This window comes from Odocoileus virginianus, chromosome 10 (genome assembly GCF_023699985.2).
Source record: "Odocoileus virginianus isolate 20LAN1187 ecotype Illinois chromosome 10, Ovbor_1.2, whole genome shotgun sequence".
In the NCBI taxonomy this organism is placed as follows: Eukaryota; Metazoa; Chordata; class Mammalia; order Artiodactyla; family Cervidae; genus Odocoileus; species Odocoileus virginianus.
In genome coordinates, this window is record NC_069683.1 from 56937571 (window position 1) to 56950962 (window position 13392).

Consider the following 13392-nt stretch of genomic DNA (forward strand, 5'->3'; position numbering starts at 1 on the left):
AGTTAAAACCCAAGGGATGAAGTCAGAAGGTCGCTAATGTTTAGAAGTAAAGAATATGAGGAACATCCAGAAAAACAGACTGAAGAGAAGTAATTAACAAGAACAGGAGTTGGCAAATTGTACCCTTAAACATGTACAGCACGTTCATATCAATTACATCTCAATAAAGCATTTAAGAAAGACTGGGAAGGGAGAAAGTACAGGCAGGTGGTAATAGAGACAGCTCTTCTGAGGACGGAACTATAAAGGGACGGGGAGAAACGACGTTGTGCCTGGAAAGGGGCAGGGATGTCAGGATTCTTTAAGGTGGGAGACACTACAGCATGCTTGTTTGCTGATGGGAGGGAAACTGGTGATACTGTGGACAGGGGACAACTGCGGAAGCAATATCCTTCAGAGGGCCGGAGAAAATGGGATCAGCACACGCAGGGGGTCTGGCTTCAAAGGAAGAATGGGCACAGGTGCAGGGTGGATTTAAAAGAATCATTTTGGCTTTTGGGTAAGGGAAAGGGCAGAAGTGGTGCGAGTTTGGGGAAGGTCTCTTTTCTTGCGATTTCTCAGTAAAATCAAAAGTAAGATCATGGGTGAAGAGTGGAGACGGAAAGCGGTACTGGAGACTTAGGATGTGAGGGAAATGCGTGAAATAGTTGTCTGGAGTGTAGGAGAGATGGCAGAGCTTGGGAAACACCACCAAAGGTCCACGAGAAGATGAATTTTCTAGTGAGACTGGTCTGTATGGTCGGACATTCTTCTTCATTCACATCCTGCTCTGAAGTGCTGCTGATGTTCTTGGGGAGCAGGTCCTGTTCCTCCAGATTCCTACTGCTCAGAGGTCTTGCTGACCTTCATCAAAACAGCCTCTGCCCTGTGGCTGCCTTGATCTACCTCCTCAGCCTGCTTTACTCTCCGTTTAACGCCATCCCACCTGACGAGTGTTTGATATCCTGGGTTTGCTTCCTGTCCATCCTTGCTGTGTGTTTATACTTAGAACAGGGCCCGGCACACAGTAGGTGTTGAAGGGACAAAGTCTGAGGGCCTCTTCTCTTCCCCACAGAAAGACTCCACCTACATACGCCCCATCTCTTTGGCAATTTCTCCTGTTGGTCTCACACTTCTCCACCTTGCTGTGTCCTGGAGACTGTACAACTACATCTACGGGCAACTTGCTCTCTGGCTTTGGTTGGGGCCAGCGGGTGTTTTCCTTGTGGTCACCTCAGGCTGGCTACATATATCAACTGAAGGGCAAAAATTGGCCGTCTCTCCTTCCCTTCCCTCCTCCTATCCCTTCAGGGAGAGAAGTGGTAACTAATAGCTTCTGGTATACTATTCTTTTGTGGTTTCCTTACACCCTGCTTTGGCCTATGTAAATGATCCTTTTATTAAATCCCCTTAGAAAGATCCTAATTTGTGTGTGCCATCTGTTTCCTGCTGACAGGACCCCTATCTGTAAATAATGATTTTAATAACTCTGAATTCCATTAGTGCCTTGCTACTCAAATGTGGCCAAGGGCCAGCAGCATACCAGCATCTGGGAGACTCTAAGAAACTCTGACCTTCTGATTTTTGATTAGCATTTTAAAATAATTCCCTGGTGATTCCTACACACATTAAAGTCTCAGCAGCAGGCACTAGAGTATTCTGAGTTTTACTGAAGCTCTTTTGGGTCCAAGAAACCCAAAGACTCATTTAGATTAACTCAGACAATGGAGTCTTACAGACCAGCTGAGGCAGATAAACTTGCACAGAAACCTGAGAATAGGATCCAGGAGAATATGATGGCTCACGGAGATGAAGCCCAGAGGATCAGTGTGGACCTTGGAGACTTCACAAGGGGAGTCTGCAGGCCTCTGTTGCTCCAGCCCGAGCGCAACACTCTACATGCACGCTTCCTGTTCCACGACCAAGTGAATCTCTCGCCATTTACTCTATTTTGCCAGAGTTCCTGTTCACTTCCAGCTTTGCCTAACTTCTAATCTGAGCTCACTTATGCCCAGGATGTGCTCCTCTGTCTCATAACCTTGTATTACTGACTACCCAAATTTCAGCTTCAGAGAATAAGGACATTATTTGCCCAATTTGTCCCTGTTTGAGCAGAGTTTTTTGTGCCAGCCTCTCTCACAGGCTAATGGCCAGCTTTTGGGTTGGCTGCCAATTCCTGATTCAGCAGACGCTGGGTAATATGGTATAAAATGTCTGCCCTGGGCTGTATAATCAGCAGGGACTGTGGAAGAAAATCATACTATGATTACATATCTCGTTAAAATGGTCTTAAAATATATGAAACAGGGTTTTCAAATCTTGGTTGTAGGCTCTTTCCCCTTTATCAACACCACCACCCCCAGCCCTGCCTTCCTCCCCACACTTCCCTGGAACATCTGCATCCTCTGGCAGACTGTGACAATCACGGAGACGACTTTCATGTTCAGGATATTGCAAATGTTGTATAATAAAATTAATTACATTTAATTAAACTTATCCATTTTTTATAGCCCCAAACAAATCTAAAATGCCAGGTTAAGCTTATGAGATGGCAGTCCTCCAAAGCACTCTGCTGCTGAGTGTGTCTGCTCAGAGACTTATGTGTCTTAGGGATCATTTTACACGAGTGAATCTGAAGAATGGCCTCTAGGCCTCAGCTAGGCATCAAATAAGAATGCTAGTCTCTGTGTCACAGGCCAAGAAACTACTACCCATGTCCTCCATCCATCTCACAATCCAGTAACAGCTCTTTCATTCAAACAGCAATCTTCCTTTTCCTGCCTGCTCTTTTCATAATGCACTGAAATTATGAGTTTTCTTCTCTCCTTCCCCCACTACATGGCAGCAGGGGAGGGCACTGCTCTATTTCTCATGAGTGTAAGGCTTGGTACGTGGTAGTTGCTGGACTAACATTTGTGGAATGAACGAATGAAGGCTCTTGCTCATTGGTCAAGTGCTTATCTCACCTTATCCTGTGAAGAACCCCAAGTCTCAGTGGATTTCTTGCTCCATTAGACTTAGAGGGGACTGTAGGTCTCTTTTCATGTATCTTCTCACCTTGTGCCCAGCCTAAAGCAATATCCTCTCTGGTCCATGCTTGTATCAAGGTAGAAAAGAAGAAAGCAAGAGGGCTGATGGAAGCATCAGCTCACCTTAAAGCCTCTGCTTATAATGGGTACACGGTCACTTTCACTGCACTCCATGGGCTAAAGTCAGTCACATGGAAAGCCCAACATAAGCAGACTGGAAAAATCAAGCTCTTCTGCTGAACAACAACGCCCAAGCTTTCTACTGATACTATTCTGATGTTCAAATTCATTTTCAAATCAGCAAACTAACCCGCCCTCCCAACCACCCCCCCCCCCGAACACACACACAACATATATAGTCAGGGTTCATTCAGTTCTAGGAACAAATGCAATTCAAAGTAGTCTATGCAAAAAAGAAACTTACTGACCCACAACTAGGAAGTACAAGGAGTAAAAGCAGCTGAAGCCAAAGGGTTCAGAAACGCTCATCAGGGCTCTCTCTCCATCTCTCCACTTTGCGTCCCTCAGGGTGTTGGTCATTTCCCCCAGCTTCTCAGAAGCAGCCTCCACCTGACCAGAAAAAAATGGATGCCAAAGGTTCCAGATCCATGTCCTCCCTTTTTAGGAACTTCCCATTGGGTAAGGAATTCCTCTTTCAAATTCTACACTTTACTCTCAAGGAAAGGGTCTTCTTATGTCTTTACCTGAGTATTATACCCACGTCTGAGCCAATCTTTGTGTCTAGGAAATGGCATGGCCAGTTGGATTTAAATAATATGCCCCCAACTCCACCACAGCTCTAAAACAGCAACAATTTAGCCCACCGAAATATATATTTGTTACCTGAGTTTTCAGTCAGTGCTATTCTGATGTTTTAAGCAGTTTTCAAAATTCAGCTAACTAAAATTCCCTCAGTGTATATATTAGTCAGAATCTAATCAGGTCTAGGGACAGAATATAACTCAAACTAGTTTACAAGCCAAAGGCCCAGCAATATATTTATTTAATGAGTGTACATAAAAATTGCTTATTTGGATTAGAAAAAAAATCTAAAACTGCATAGTGAATTCAATGGTAAACCCTTAGTTTATGTACTCCTGCATCTTTCTGTCTTCTGAAAATATTCAAGAGATCCTGCACCAGAAACCTTAATTTCAAAATCTTTCCAGGTTGTTATACCCCAAATTCCTTTCCCATTTGTTTTCTTCATTATGGCCATTCTTGCCCATTACAGCCATTTCATCCAGTTCTCATTTCCACCATTCCATGTCCTTCCCACCAGAGGAAACGAAGCAATGCACTTTAAAAACCTATCTTGATTTTTTACTGCCCATTCTAAATTCAATAAGCCCAGCTTCCCTGGTGGCTCAGATGGTAAAGTGTCTATCTGCAATGTGGGAGACCTGGGTTCAAGCCCTGGGTCGGGAAGATCCCCTGGAAAAGGAAATGGCAACCCGCTCCAGTACTCTTGCCTGGGAAATCCCATGGATAGAGGGGCCTGGTGGGTCCACGGGGTCGCAAAGAATCAGACACGACTAGAGTGACTTCAGTTTACTGAACCCATTATAATGCAGGTGCTGTGCTAGGCTCTGTGCGTACAGAGGAGAGATAACACAGTCCTGCTCTCAAGAAACCTGTCATATAACAGATGGAATAGGCCTATAAGCAAATGTCTGCAACATTAAATAATAAGCACTGCAACAGGCATAAGAAACATGCTCAGATCAGTGCTATGAAGAGAATGCTGACAATGTGGAAGGTTGGCCTAGAGAAATGCAAGGCAGGAAGCACAATGACCAGTTAGGAGACCACTGCAGAAATTTGAACAGGTCATGATGAGAATCTGAACTCTGCCTGAAAGTAGAAGCTGTAAAGATGGAGAAAAAACAATGGCAGTACTAGAGTCATTATGAAGAAGAATTAACCATGAACCAGCAAAGTGAAGGGTGGGGAAAGGGAGAAGCTGAGGAGTCATCAAGTTTCTCATTTCGATGCCTGAAGGATGTTAGTATCACTCATGAGGAGGTCAAGTACGAAAGGAGAAACCTTTCAGAGACAAATATGGACTTAGGCTGAGATGGAAGTGTTTATGGATATTCCCTTTTGTGAATTCAGGAATCATTTGTACCAGTAACCAAAAATTATCTTTGTGTATGGAGTGGAAAGTAGGAAAGAGAGAAGACAAGGAGAAGGTGACAAATTTATGATCAAATCAGTGGTGTCGTGCCAAGGCACAGATTTCTTTCCCTGTGAAGAGTCTGCCAGTCATTTTTAACCAAAAGAGAATCTGTCTTGTTCTACTCATAATCAGGAACTGACTCTGGGCTGGGATCTGTGGAGCATCCTCAACAAGGCACTTGTAAAGGACCTATAGCATACAAGGTGCTCACTAACAGATCTGGTTTTAGATAACAGTCTTCAGATTCAGGACTTCTATTTATAAATGGCTACCCAGTCTGCAAGTGTAAGTTAAAAGATATCTTTAGGAAGGCTAATTTAAGAATATGCAAAATTCACTGTTTCAGGAATTGGCCAAGTATTTTAATCTTAAAAGCCTCCCCTTGAGAATCTCTCATATTTCTGGATACAATGAAAACATGAATATTTTATTTTATAGGAAATATGTTTATTATTGATCATGGCAATTCAAAAATATTCATTTTTTCTCAGGGTTGGTCTGTCATACTCTTTAGAGATATTAAATATATCAAAATTGTGAGAAATTTTGTTTAATATCACAGAAAAACTTCTGTATGGTAAGCAAGACAGGAACTTCTAACAATGAAACAAGGTCTTCAGAACTTGCCAGTGAAACACAGGAAGCATTTCCAACGATAGATGTAGGAACCCATGGATAGAATCTAACAGAGCACATACTGGAAAACAGGATCAGGAAATTTTATAATCCACTGTCACCGTGTGTTTCCTCTGGGATGCTTCAAGCACAGCCTGTGAAAGGGCTTAGCGATGTGACCACTCCTGTCTGAAGAACGGGTCCTCTGGACATGGGACTCATGCTATTTAAATGCCCCCAAACCTACTGCTTTTTTCAACTTCTTGTCCACATAATCATGACTAGAGGTTTAAAGGAGAAGACAAGAGCAGGAACGATTTAGCTTTGACTTTTGAGAAGATGTAACACCAGCTCTTCGTCCTCAGCTAACGACAGGCCCGTATCCAAAGGTTCTAAGGTTTCCCACTTGGTTTTCTTTCTGTCACGACTTGCTGGTCCCACGTCTTCTACTTCACTGTTGTTCCTTTTCCTCATTGTCTGCTTCTTCTTGGTATCACTGGTGGAAACAAATCCAATGATTTACTTTATAAATAACTAAATTCATTATTATGAAATTAAACATTTAAAATAGGACAAAATTACCAATAACAGATACTTGACAAAGTGGTATTATTATTCAAGAAGAAAAGAAGCTATAATAACATCAGGCTATCTGTGTCATAAATAAGTACCTTCCCATTCATTAACAGATGTGGGCAAAGGGCCTATCACATACCAGGCACAGGGCAGGGTACATTGCACACATGTCTCATCTAATCCTCACAGTAATTCTAGGAGCTCTGGATACAGCGTCCACAATTTGAGGACACCAACTGGCCCAGAGTCTGGCTCCAGACTGGCTCCAATCTGTGCTTGTCCTGCCATATCAAACCATCTCTATCTAAAGTTAGTTTATCCTTTAGGTATTATCTCTTGCATCAATTCATGATATATGGATCAAATAAAATAGAACATGAAATGTTAAGTTAAAAATTACTTAAGACACAAAGTAATTCTGCCCCATTTAAATCTGTATCTAAGATTCACAATCGAGATGGGGAATACATATAACTCCATGGCTGATTCATGTCAATGTATGACAAAACCCACTGCAATGTTGTGAAGTAATTAGCCTCCAACTAATAAAAATAAATGAACAAAAAAAAAAGAAAACATAAACATTACTGTAGTATTCTGCACACACTTGATATACAGACCATAAAAATAAAACTAATTTCTGAAGGTAGAGAAAATCACTTGATACATGAAAAACTGAAGAAAAAGTAAAATATCCTCAAGGCATTTTGACATACCATCATCCATCATCATGTTCAAAGATGACCAAATTAGTGGACACAAGTTTAAAAATCCACCTGGTAGCTATGCCAGTAGCAGCTGTTTATTAAGGGCTTACCAATGGTCTGGCATTGTGCTACATGCTTTACATAGACTACAACATTCATCTTCATGAAAATACTTGGTGTGGGGAGCACTGGCCTCATTCTACAATGAGGTTAAGAGAGGTTAAATGACTGAACCCATATTATGTGCATGATCTTCAAACCCACATCTGAATGACTCTAAATTCAGCCCCAAAGCCAGATGATGGAAAGAAAAATATATTCCAAGCCTAAGATGCATCCCAAAAGACAACAAACTGCTCCAGTCCCAAACAACTCTACTATACCTTAAGAAGACAGCTGGGATATCAAGTGAATGTGCCTAATCAGCATATCCAGTTTTGACCAGCGTGAAGGAAATCTGTAAACAATTTTCCCATGCACCTCCCACAAATGCCCAATACTCTGACTCAGCAGCCATCCTCTCTCACCATCGGAGGAAAGATACACTAGACAACACTATGAGGTTATTTAAAGCCACAAATAACCGTATTTTAAAAGGGTGGGTACCTACAGAGATGAACATGACAGTTCCTTATAATCAGAGTTCAGTCAGTAAAGAAAAGAAAGCTGTTCTTAGCGGAAAGAGGACTTTAAGAAAAAGTACCGAGGCCTGATCTTCTTGAGTATGGCCAGTTTGGTGCCAATTCCACCGGACTAGAGTACCATGCCTGGAAAATCCCATGGATGGAGGAGCCTGGTAGGCTGTGGTCCACAGGGTCGCGAAGAGTCGGACACAACTGAGCGACTTCACTTTCATGCATTGGAGAAGGAAATGGCAACCCACTCCTGTGTTCTTGCCTGGAGAATCCCAGGGACAGGGGAGCCTGGTGGGCTGCCGTCTATGGGGTCGCACAGAGTCGGACACGACTGAAGTGACTTAGCAGCAGCAGCAGAGTACCATGATTTATTTGGAACAAGTTGATACTGATTTCTGCTCTGCCTGTACCTAAAGTGCATCTCGGAGCAGCCTAATTAGTGCGTTTTACTTATGCATCCTTTGTTAATGTGCTCCTCACATTATATTCTGTACAGGAAATAGCTGGTTCAGAAAATTTTTTAAAAAGCTGGAAAATTTATGTAGATGGAAAATATTTTCAGAATTAGCAACTTTGCTGCTTTGTGAACCAGTTAAATTTTAAAAAGATATTATATACTACTTTTCACATCAAGTAAGTGGCAATTGGTATGAAAAATTAATTATTAAATAATAATTTACATATTCTATAGGTAAGCTACCCATGCAGATGATACCACTATAATGGCAGAAAGTGAAGAGGAACTAAACAGTTTCTTGATGGGTGAAGGAGGAGAGTGAAAGGCTTAAAACTAAATATGAAAAAAACTAAGATGGCATCCAGCCCCATTACTTCATGGCAAATAGAGGGGAAAAGGTGCAAGTAGGGACAGATTTCCTCTTCTTGGGTTCTAAAATCACTGAGGATGGTGACTGTAGTCATGAAATCAGAAGACAATTACTTCTTGGCAGGAAAGCTATGACACTTAGATAGTGTGATGAAAAGCAGAGATATTACTCTGCTGACAAAGGTTCGTATAGTCAAGCCATGGTCTTCCCAGTGGTCACAGAGAGTTGTGAGAGCTGGACCATAAAGAAGGCAGAGCACCAAAGAATTGATGCCTTCAAAACTGTGGTGCTGGAGAAGACTCCCAACAGTCCCTTGGATAGCAAGGAGATCAAACCAGTCAATCTTAAGAGAAATCAACCTTGAATACTTGTTGGAAGGACTGATGTTCAAGTCTGAAGCTCCAATATTTTGGTCATCTGATGTGAACAGCTGACCCATTGGAAAAGTCCCTGATACTGGGAAAGATTGAGGGCAGAAGGAGAAGAGGGCATCAGAGGATGAGATGGCTGGATGGCATCACTGATGCAAGGTACATGAACCTGGGCAAACTTTGGGAGGTGGTGAGGGACACGGAGGCCTGGCATGCTGCGTCTGTGGGGTCACAAAGAGTCGAGCGTGACTGGGTGACTGAACAACAACAACTCACCCCAAAGGGGGATAATGTGATGAGTCTAGAAGACATTTCCCCAAAGAGAACAATGTCATAAATCTGGAAGTGTTTAGTTAAAACATGGTCATAATTTGGTATCTTCAGAAAAGGACTCTTCCAAACGGTGCAGCACTACAGGGTGATGTCAGCAACATGGCTAAATGAGATATCCTCACTCACGTCCCCACCCAACAACAACGATCTGGCATCCATCCATGGACAAAAGTGCCTTTGCAGAGGCTGTGGGATCTAGCACTACACACCAAAAGACCCTAGAGGAGTGTCACCCAATCATGTGTGGTAAGAGGCACACAGACCCCAATCCCAGCTGTGAACCCTGCAGTGGACCACAAACCACAGCTCTAGGCCTTCTTGGCAGTGGAATAACAATGACTTGGCAGTCTGAGACAATCACCCACAGACAAGGGAGACTTTATTTAAGTCCAGGTCTCCTGCAGAGAAGTTTCAGCATACCAATGCAGAAAAAAAAAATATGAGTTTGGACACATTGGAGAGGGTAAATGAAAACAGTTTGATTTTATTCACATCAATCCTTCCCCAAGGTGGCATAGTTCAGGGCCAAGACAGATCTTGGCCTGTGATTCTTTCCATGAAGGAAAGTGAGAGCCTGTGAGTGAGTGCTTGACTTCCCCAACTATATGAAATTCCTTTTCCATTTCTCTCTCACCCTATCCAGAGTACTAAATCATGAGCTCCATGGGGTGGTGGGAGAAGAGGCTAGGTAGATAGGACTCTCAGAGGGAGTTAAAAGGACATGAATCCTACCAACTACATCTTGAATTCCACCCAGACGCCTGCCCATGAACTGCTGGAGATGCCTTGCAAGTAGATATCTCCAACTGGCCCATGGGCACCCCCAGAGCTCCATGTACCTCACCCACACCCACCCCTGTCCTGCCTGTGTCCAGCTCCCTGTAAGTGTTTCTGATGCTAGTGGTGAGAGTGAGCTTTGGCAGATAGCTAATAAGCATGAACCAAATCTGTGGGTCAGGGATAGGCCACAAACTTCAGCTTTGGTATCACCCATGGGAAAACAACAAGGAAGCTATCAGTATTCAGCCTCATAAATTGCAGAATCAAGAGAAGGGACACAAGCTTAATAATTCTGCCTTAAAAGAGAGCAAGAAGCACAGAGTAGACATATCTAAGGAAAGCCTGAGAAAGCCTCAGAATCCCTAGAGAGGCTGACAGAACGTATTTCTCTCCTGAAGGCAGTTAGTAAAGACTGGAGGAGATGACTGCTATTGCACATGTGAGGACAGCAACACAAAACTTGAAACATGAAAAATCAAGGAAACATGACACCACCAAAAGGATCACAATACTCTCCTAAGAAACAATCACAAAGACAGGAAGACCTACAATTTACTGGACAAAGAATTCAAAATAGCTGTTTTAAGGAAGCTCAATAAGGTATAAGAAAACACAGAAAGAAAACTCAATAAAACCAGGAATTCAATATACAAACAAAATGAGGAATCTAACAAAGAGACAGAAACCATAAAAAAAAATTACCAAATAGAAATTCTGGAAATGAATAATACAACAAATGACATGAAAATCTCAAAAGAGAGGCTTGACAGCAAATGGATAAAGGAAAGAAAGAACCGGTGATTTAGAAGACAGGAATTTTTACATTATCTAGTCAGGGGAGAACAAAGAAATAACATCAAAGGAAATAATTTGTGAATTATTGGTGGCTCAGTGTTAAAGAATCCACCTGTCAATGCAGGAGATGTAGGTTCGATCCCTGGATTGGGAAGATCCCCTGGAGGAGGAAATAGCAACTGGCTCTAGTATTCTTGCCTGGAAAATGCCATGGAGAGAGGAGCCTGGAAAGCTACAGTCCGTGGGGTCACAAAGAGTTGGACACAATGAGCACACACACACAGAGGAAGAGGAAGGGATGAGAAAACTTGTTTTTCTTTTTCTTTTAAATTACAGCTGAGAAATTTCCTAATCTATGGAAAGATTTGTACACCTAAGTTCATGAAGCTCAAGGATGTTCAAACAAATTTGACTTAAAGAAATCTCCTATAAGACATTTAATAATACAACTGTCAAAAATTAAGGGAAAATACTGAAACTTAAAACTAACAAGAGGACAAAAACTTGCAGTTTATAAGGGAATTCTCATAAAACTGTCAGTGAATTCTCAGCAGAAACTTTATAGGCCAAGAAAGAATGTGATGACACATCAAAAGTATTGAAAAGAAAAAAGCTGCCAACCAAAAATACAGACATTCTTCAGAATCCATGGGAAATTAGTTTCAGGACTCTCCTCCCTTCCCCCACCTCAGGTTAACAAAATCTGCATATACTCAAGTACTTATATAAAATGATGCAGGATTTATTGGTATATAAGCTACTCATATCCTCCTATATGCTTTATATCATTCCTACACTACTTTTAACACCCAATACAATGTAAATGCTATTTAAATACCTGGTGCATGGCAAACTTAAGTTTTGGAACTTTCTGGAATCTTTTTCCTTATGTACCTTTGATTCACACTTGGTTGAATGTGGAACCCATAGATACAAAAAGCTAACTATTCTCTAACTGGCAAAGTTGTCCTTCAGAAATGAAGGCAAGATAAAGTCTACCCCAGACAAATAAAAGCTGAAGGAATCCATCACCACTAGACCTGTCTTATTAAAAAAAAAAAAAAAAAAAGAAAGAAGCTCAAGTTAAATCAAAGAACACTAATTAGTATATGAAAATATCCAACACACCAGTAAACATACTATGCAACATGGTGGTGTGTTTAACATTCATCTTTCATATATGTGTTAAAGGACAAGAATATTAAGAATTACTATAGCTATGATACTGGTTAATAAATACACAAGATAAAAGGTGAAATATAATTATGACATCAAAAGCATAAAAAGAAAGGATAAATGTGTAGAAATATTTGATATGACTGAAATAGGCTGTTATTAGTGTGAAACAGACTGTTATTTCTATATGATGACTTATGTAAGCTTCATAGGAACCACAAAGCAAAAATCTACAGCAGATTCACAAAAGATAAAGAGAAGAAGGAAATCAAAGCATATCACTACAAGAAATCATCAATTCACAAAGAATGTAGCAAGAGAGGGGAAGAAAGAACAAGAGAACAACAAAACAGCCAGAAAACAATACAATGGCTTTAGTAATTCCTCACATATCAGTATTATTCAAAATGTAAATGGACTAAATTTTCCAATGAAAAGGCATAGAGTGTGTGGATGGATAATACCCAACTATATGCTGCTTACAAGAAACTCAATTCAGCTTTTGGAACACATACTCTCGAGATGAAGAAACACTGGAAAAAGATATTCCATGTAAGTAGAAACCAAAAGAGAACTGAGGTACTAAACTTTCATCAGATTGAATATGCTAAAATGGTAACCATTTTACGCTAAAAATGGTAACGAGACAAACAAGATCATTATATAATGACAGAGAGATCAAATCATTAAGAGGATATAAAAATAATAAACACACATACACCAAACATTGGAGGACCACAATGTATTAAATACTAATAGATGTGAAGACAGAAATAGACAACAATGCAGGAAGAGTAGAGAACTTTAGTATACCACTTTCAACACTAGCTAGATCATCCAGACAAAAAATTAAAAGGGTTAAGTTGGATTAGAACTACACTTTAGATCAAAGGGATTTAACAGACAGATAAAGGACATTCTGCCTAACAGCGGCAGAATACACATTTCTCTCAAGCATGCTCAGAACATTCTCCAAGACAGATAAGTCACAAAACAAATCTAAGTTATTTAAGGAGACTAAAATCATATAAAGTATTTTTACCAAACACAATGGTATGAAACTAGAAATTATAAGAAAACTGAAAAATTCACAATATGTGGAAATTAAACAACATTGTCCTGAACAACCAATCGGTTAAAGAAGAAAGCAGACAAATCGAAAAATACCTCAGAAAGCAACAGAATATACTTTCTTCTGAAGTGCACACAGAACACAGAGCATTCTCTAGGACAGACCATATCTTGGGTCACAAATGAATCCTCAGTAAATTTAAGAAAATTGAAATCGTATCAAACACATTTTCCAACCACAACACTATGAGATTACAACAGAAGAAATCAACGAGGAAATAAAATATAACTAGAGACAAAGACAATGAAAATAGGACAA

The 13392-nt window shown here is 40.7% G+C and overlaps 1 protein-coding gene across 2 annotated transcripts in view; it reads right to left on the reverse strand.

Annotated features, from left to right (window-relative positions):
• Positions 1-4204: 4204 nt before the first annotated feature.
• Positions 4205-13392, reverse strand: part of DDX10 (DEAD-box helicase 10) — a 291045-nt gene continuing 281857 nt past the window's right edge. For both annotated transcript variants that reach the window (XM_020915337.2, XM_020915332.2), the window contains exon 18: positions 4205-6298. In XM_020915337.2, coding sequence (XP_020770996.2) covers positions 6121-6298 — 178 coding nt within the window. In that variant the 3' untranslated portion in view covers positions 4205-6120. The remainder of the gene's footprint in view (positions 6299-13392) is intronic.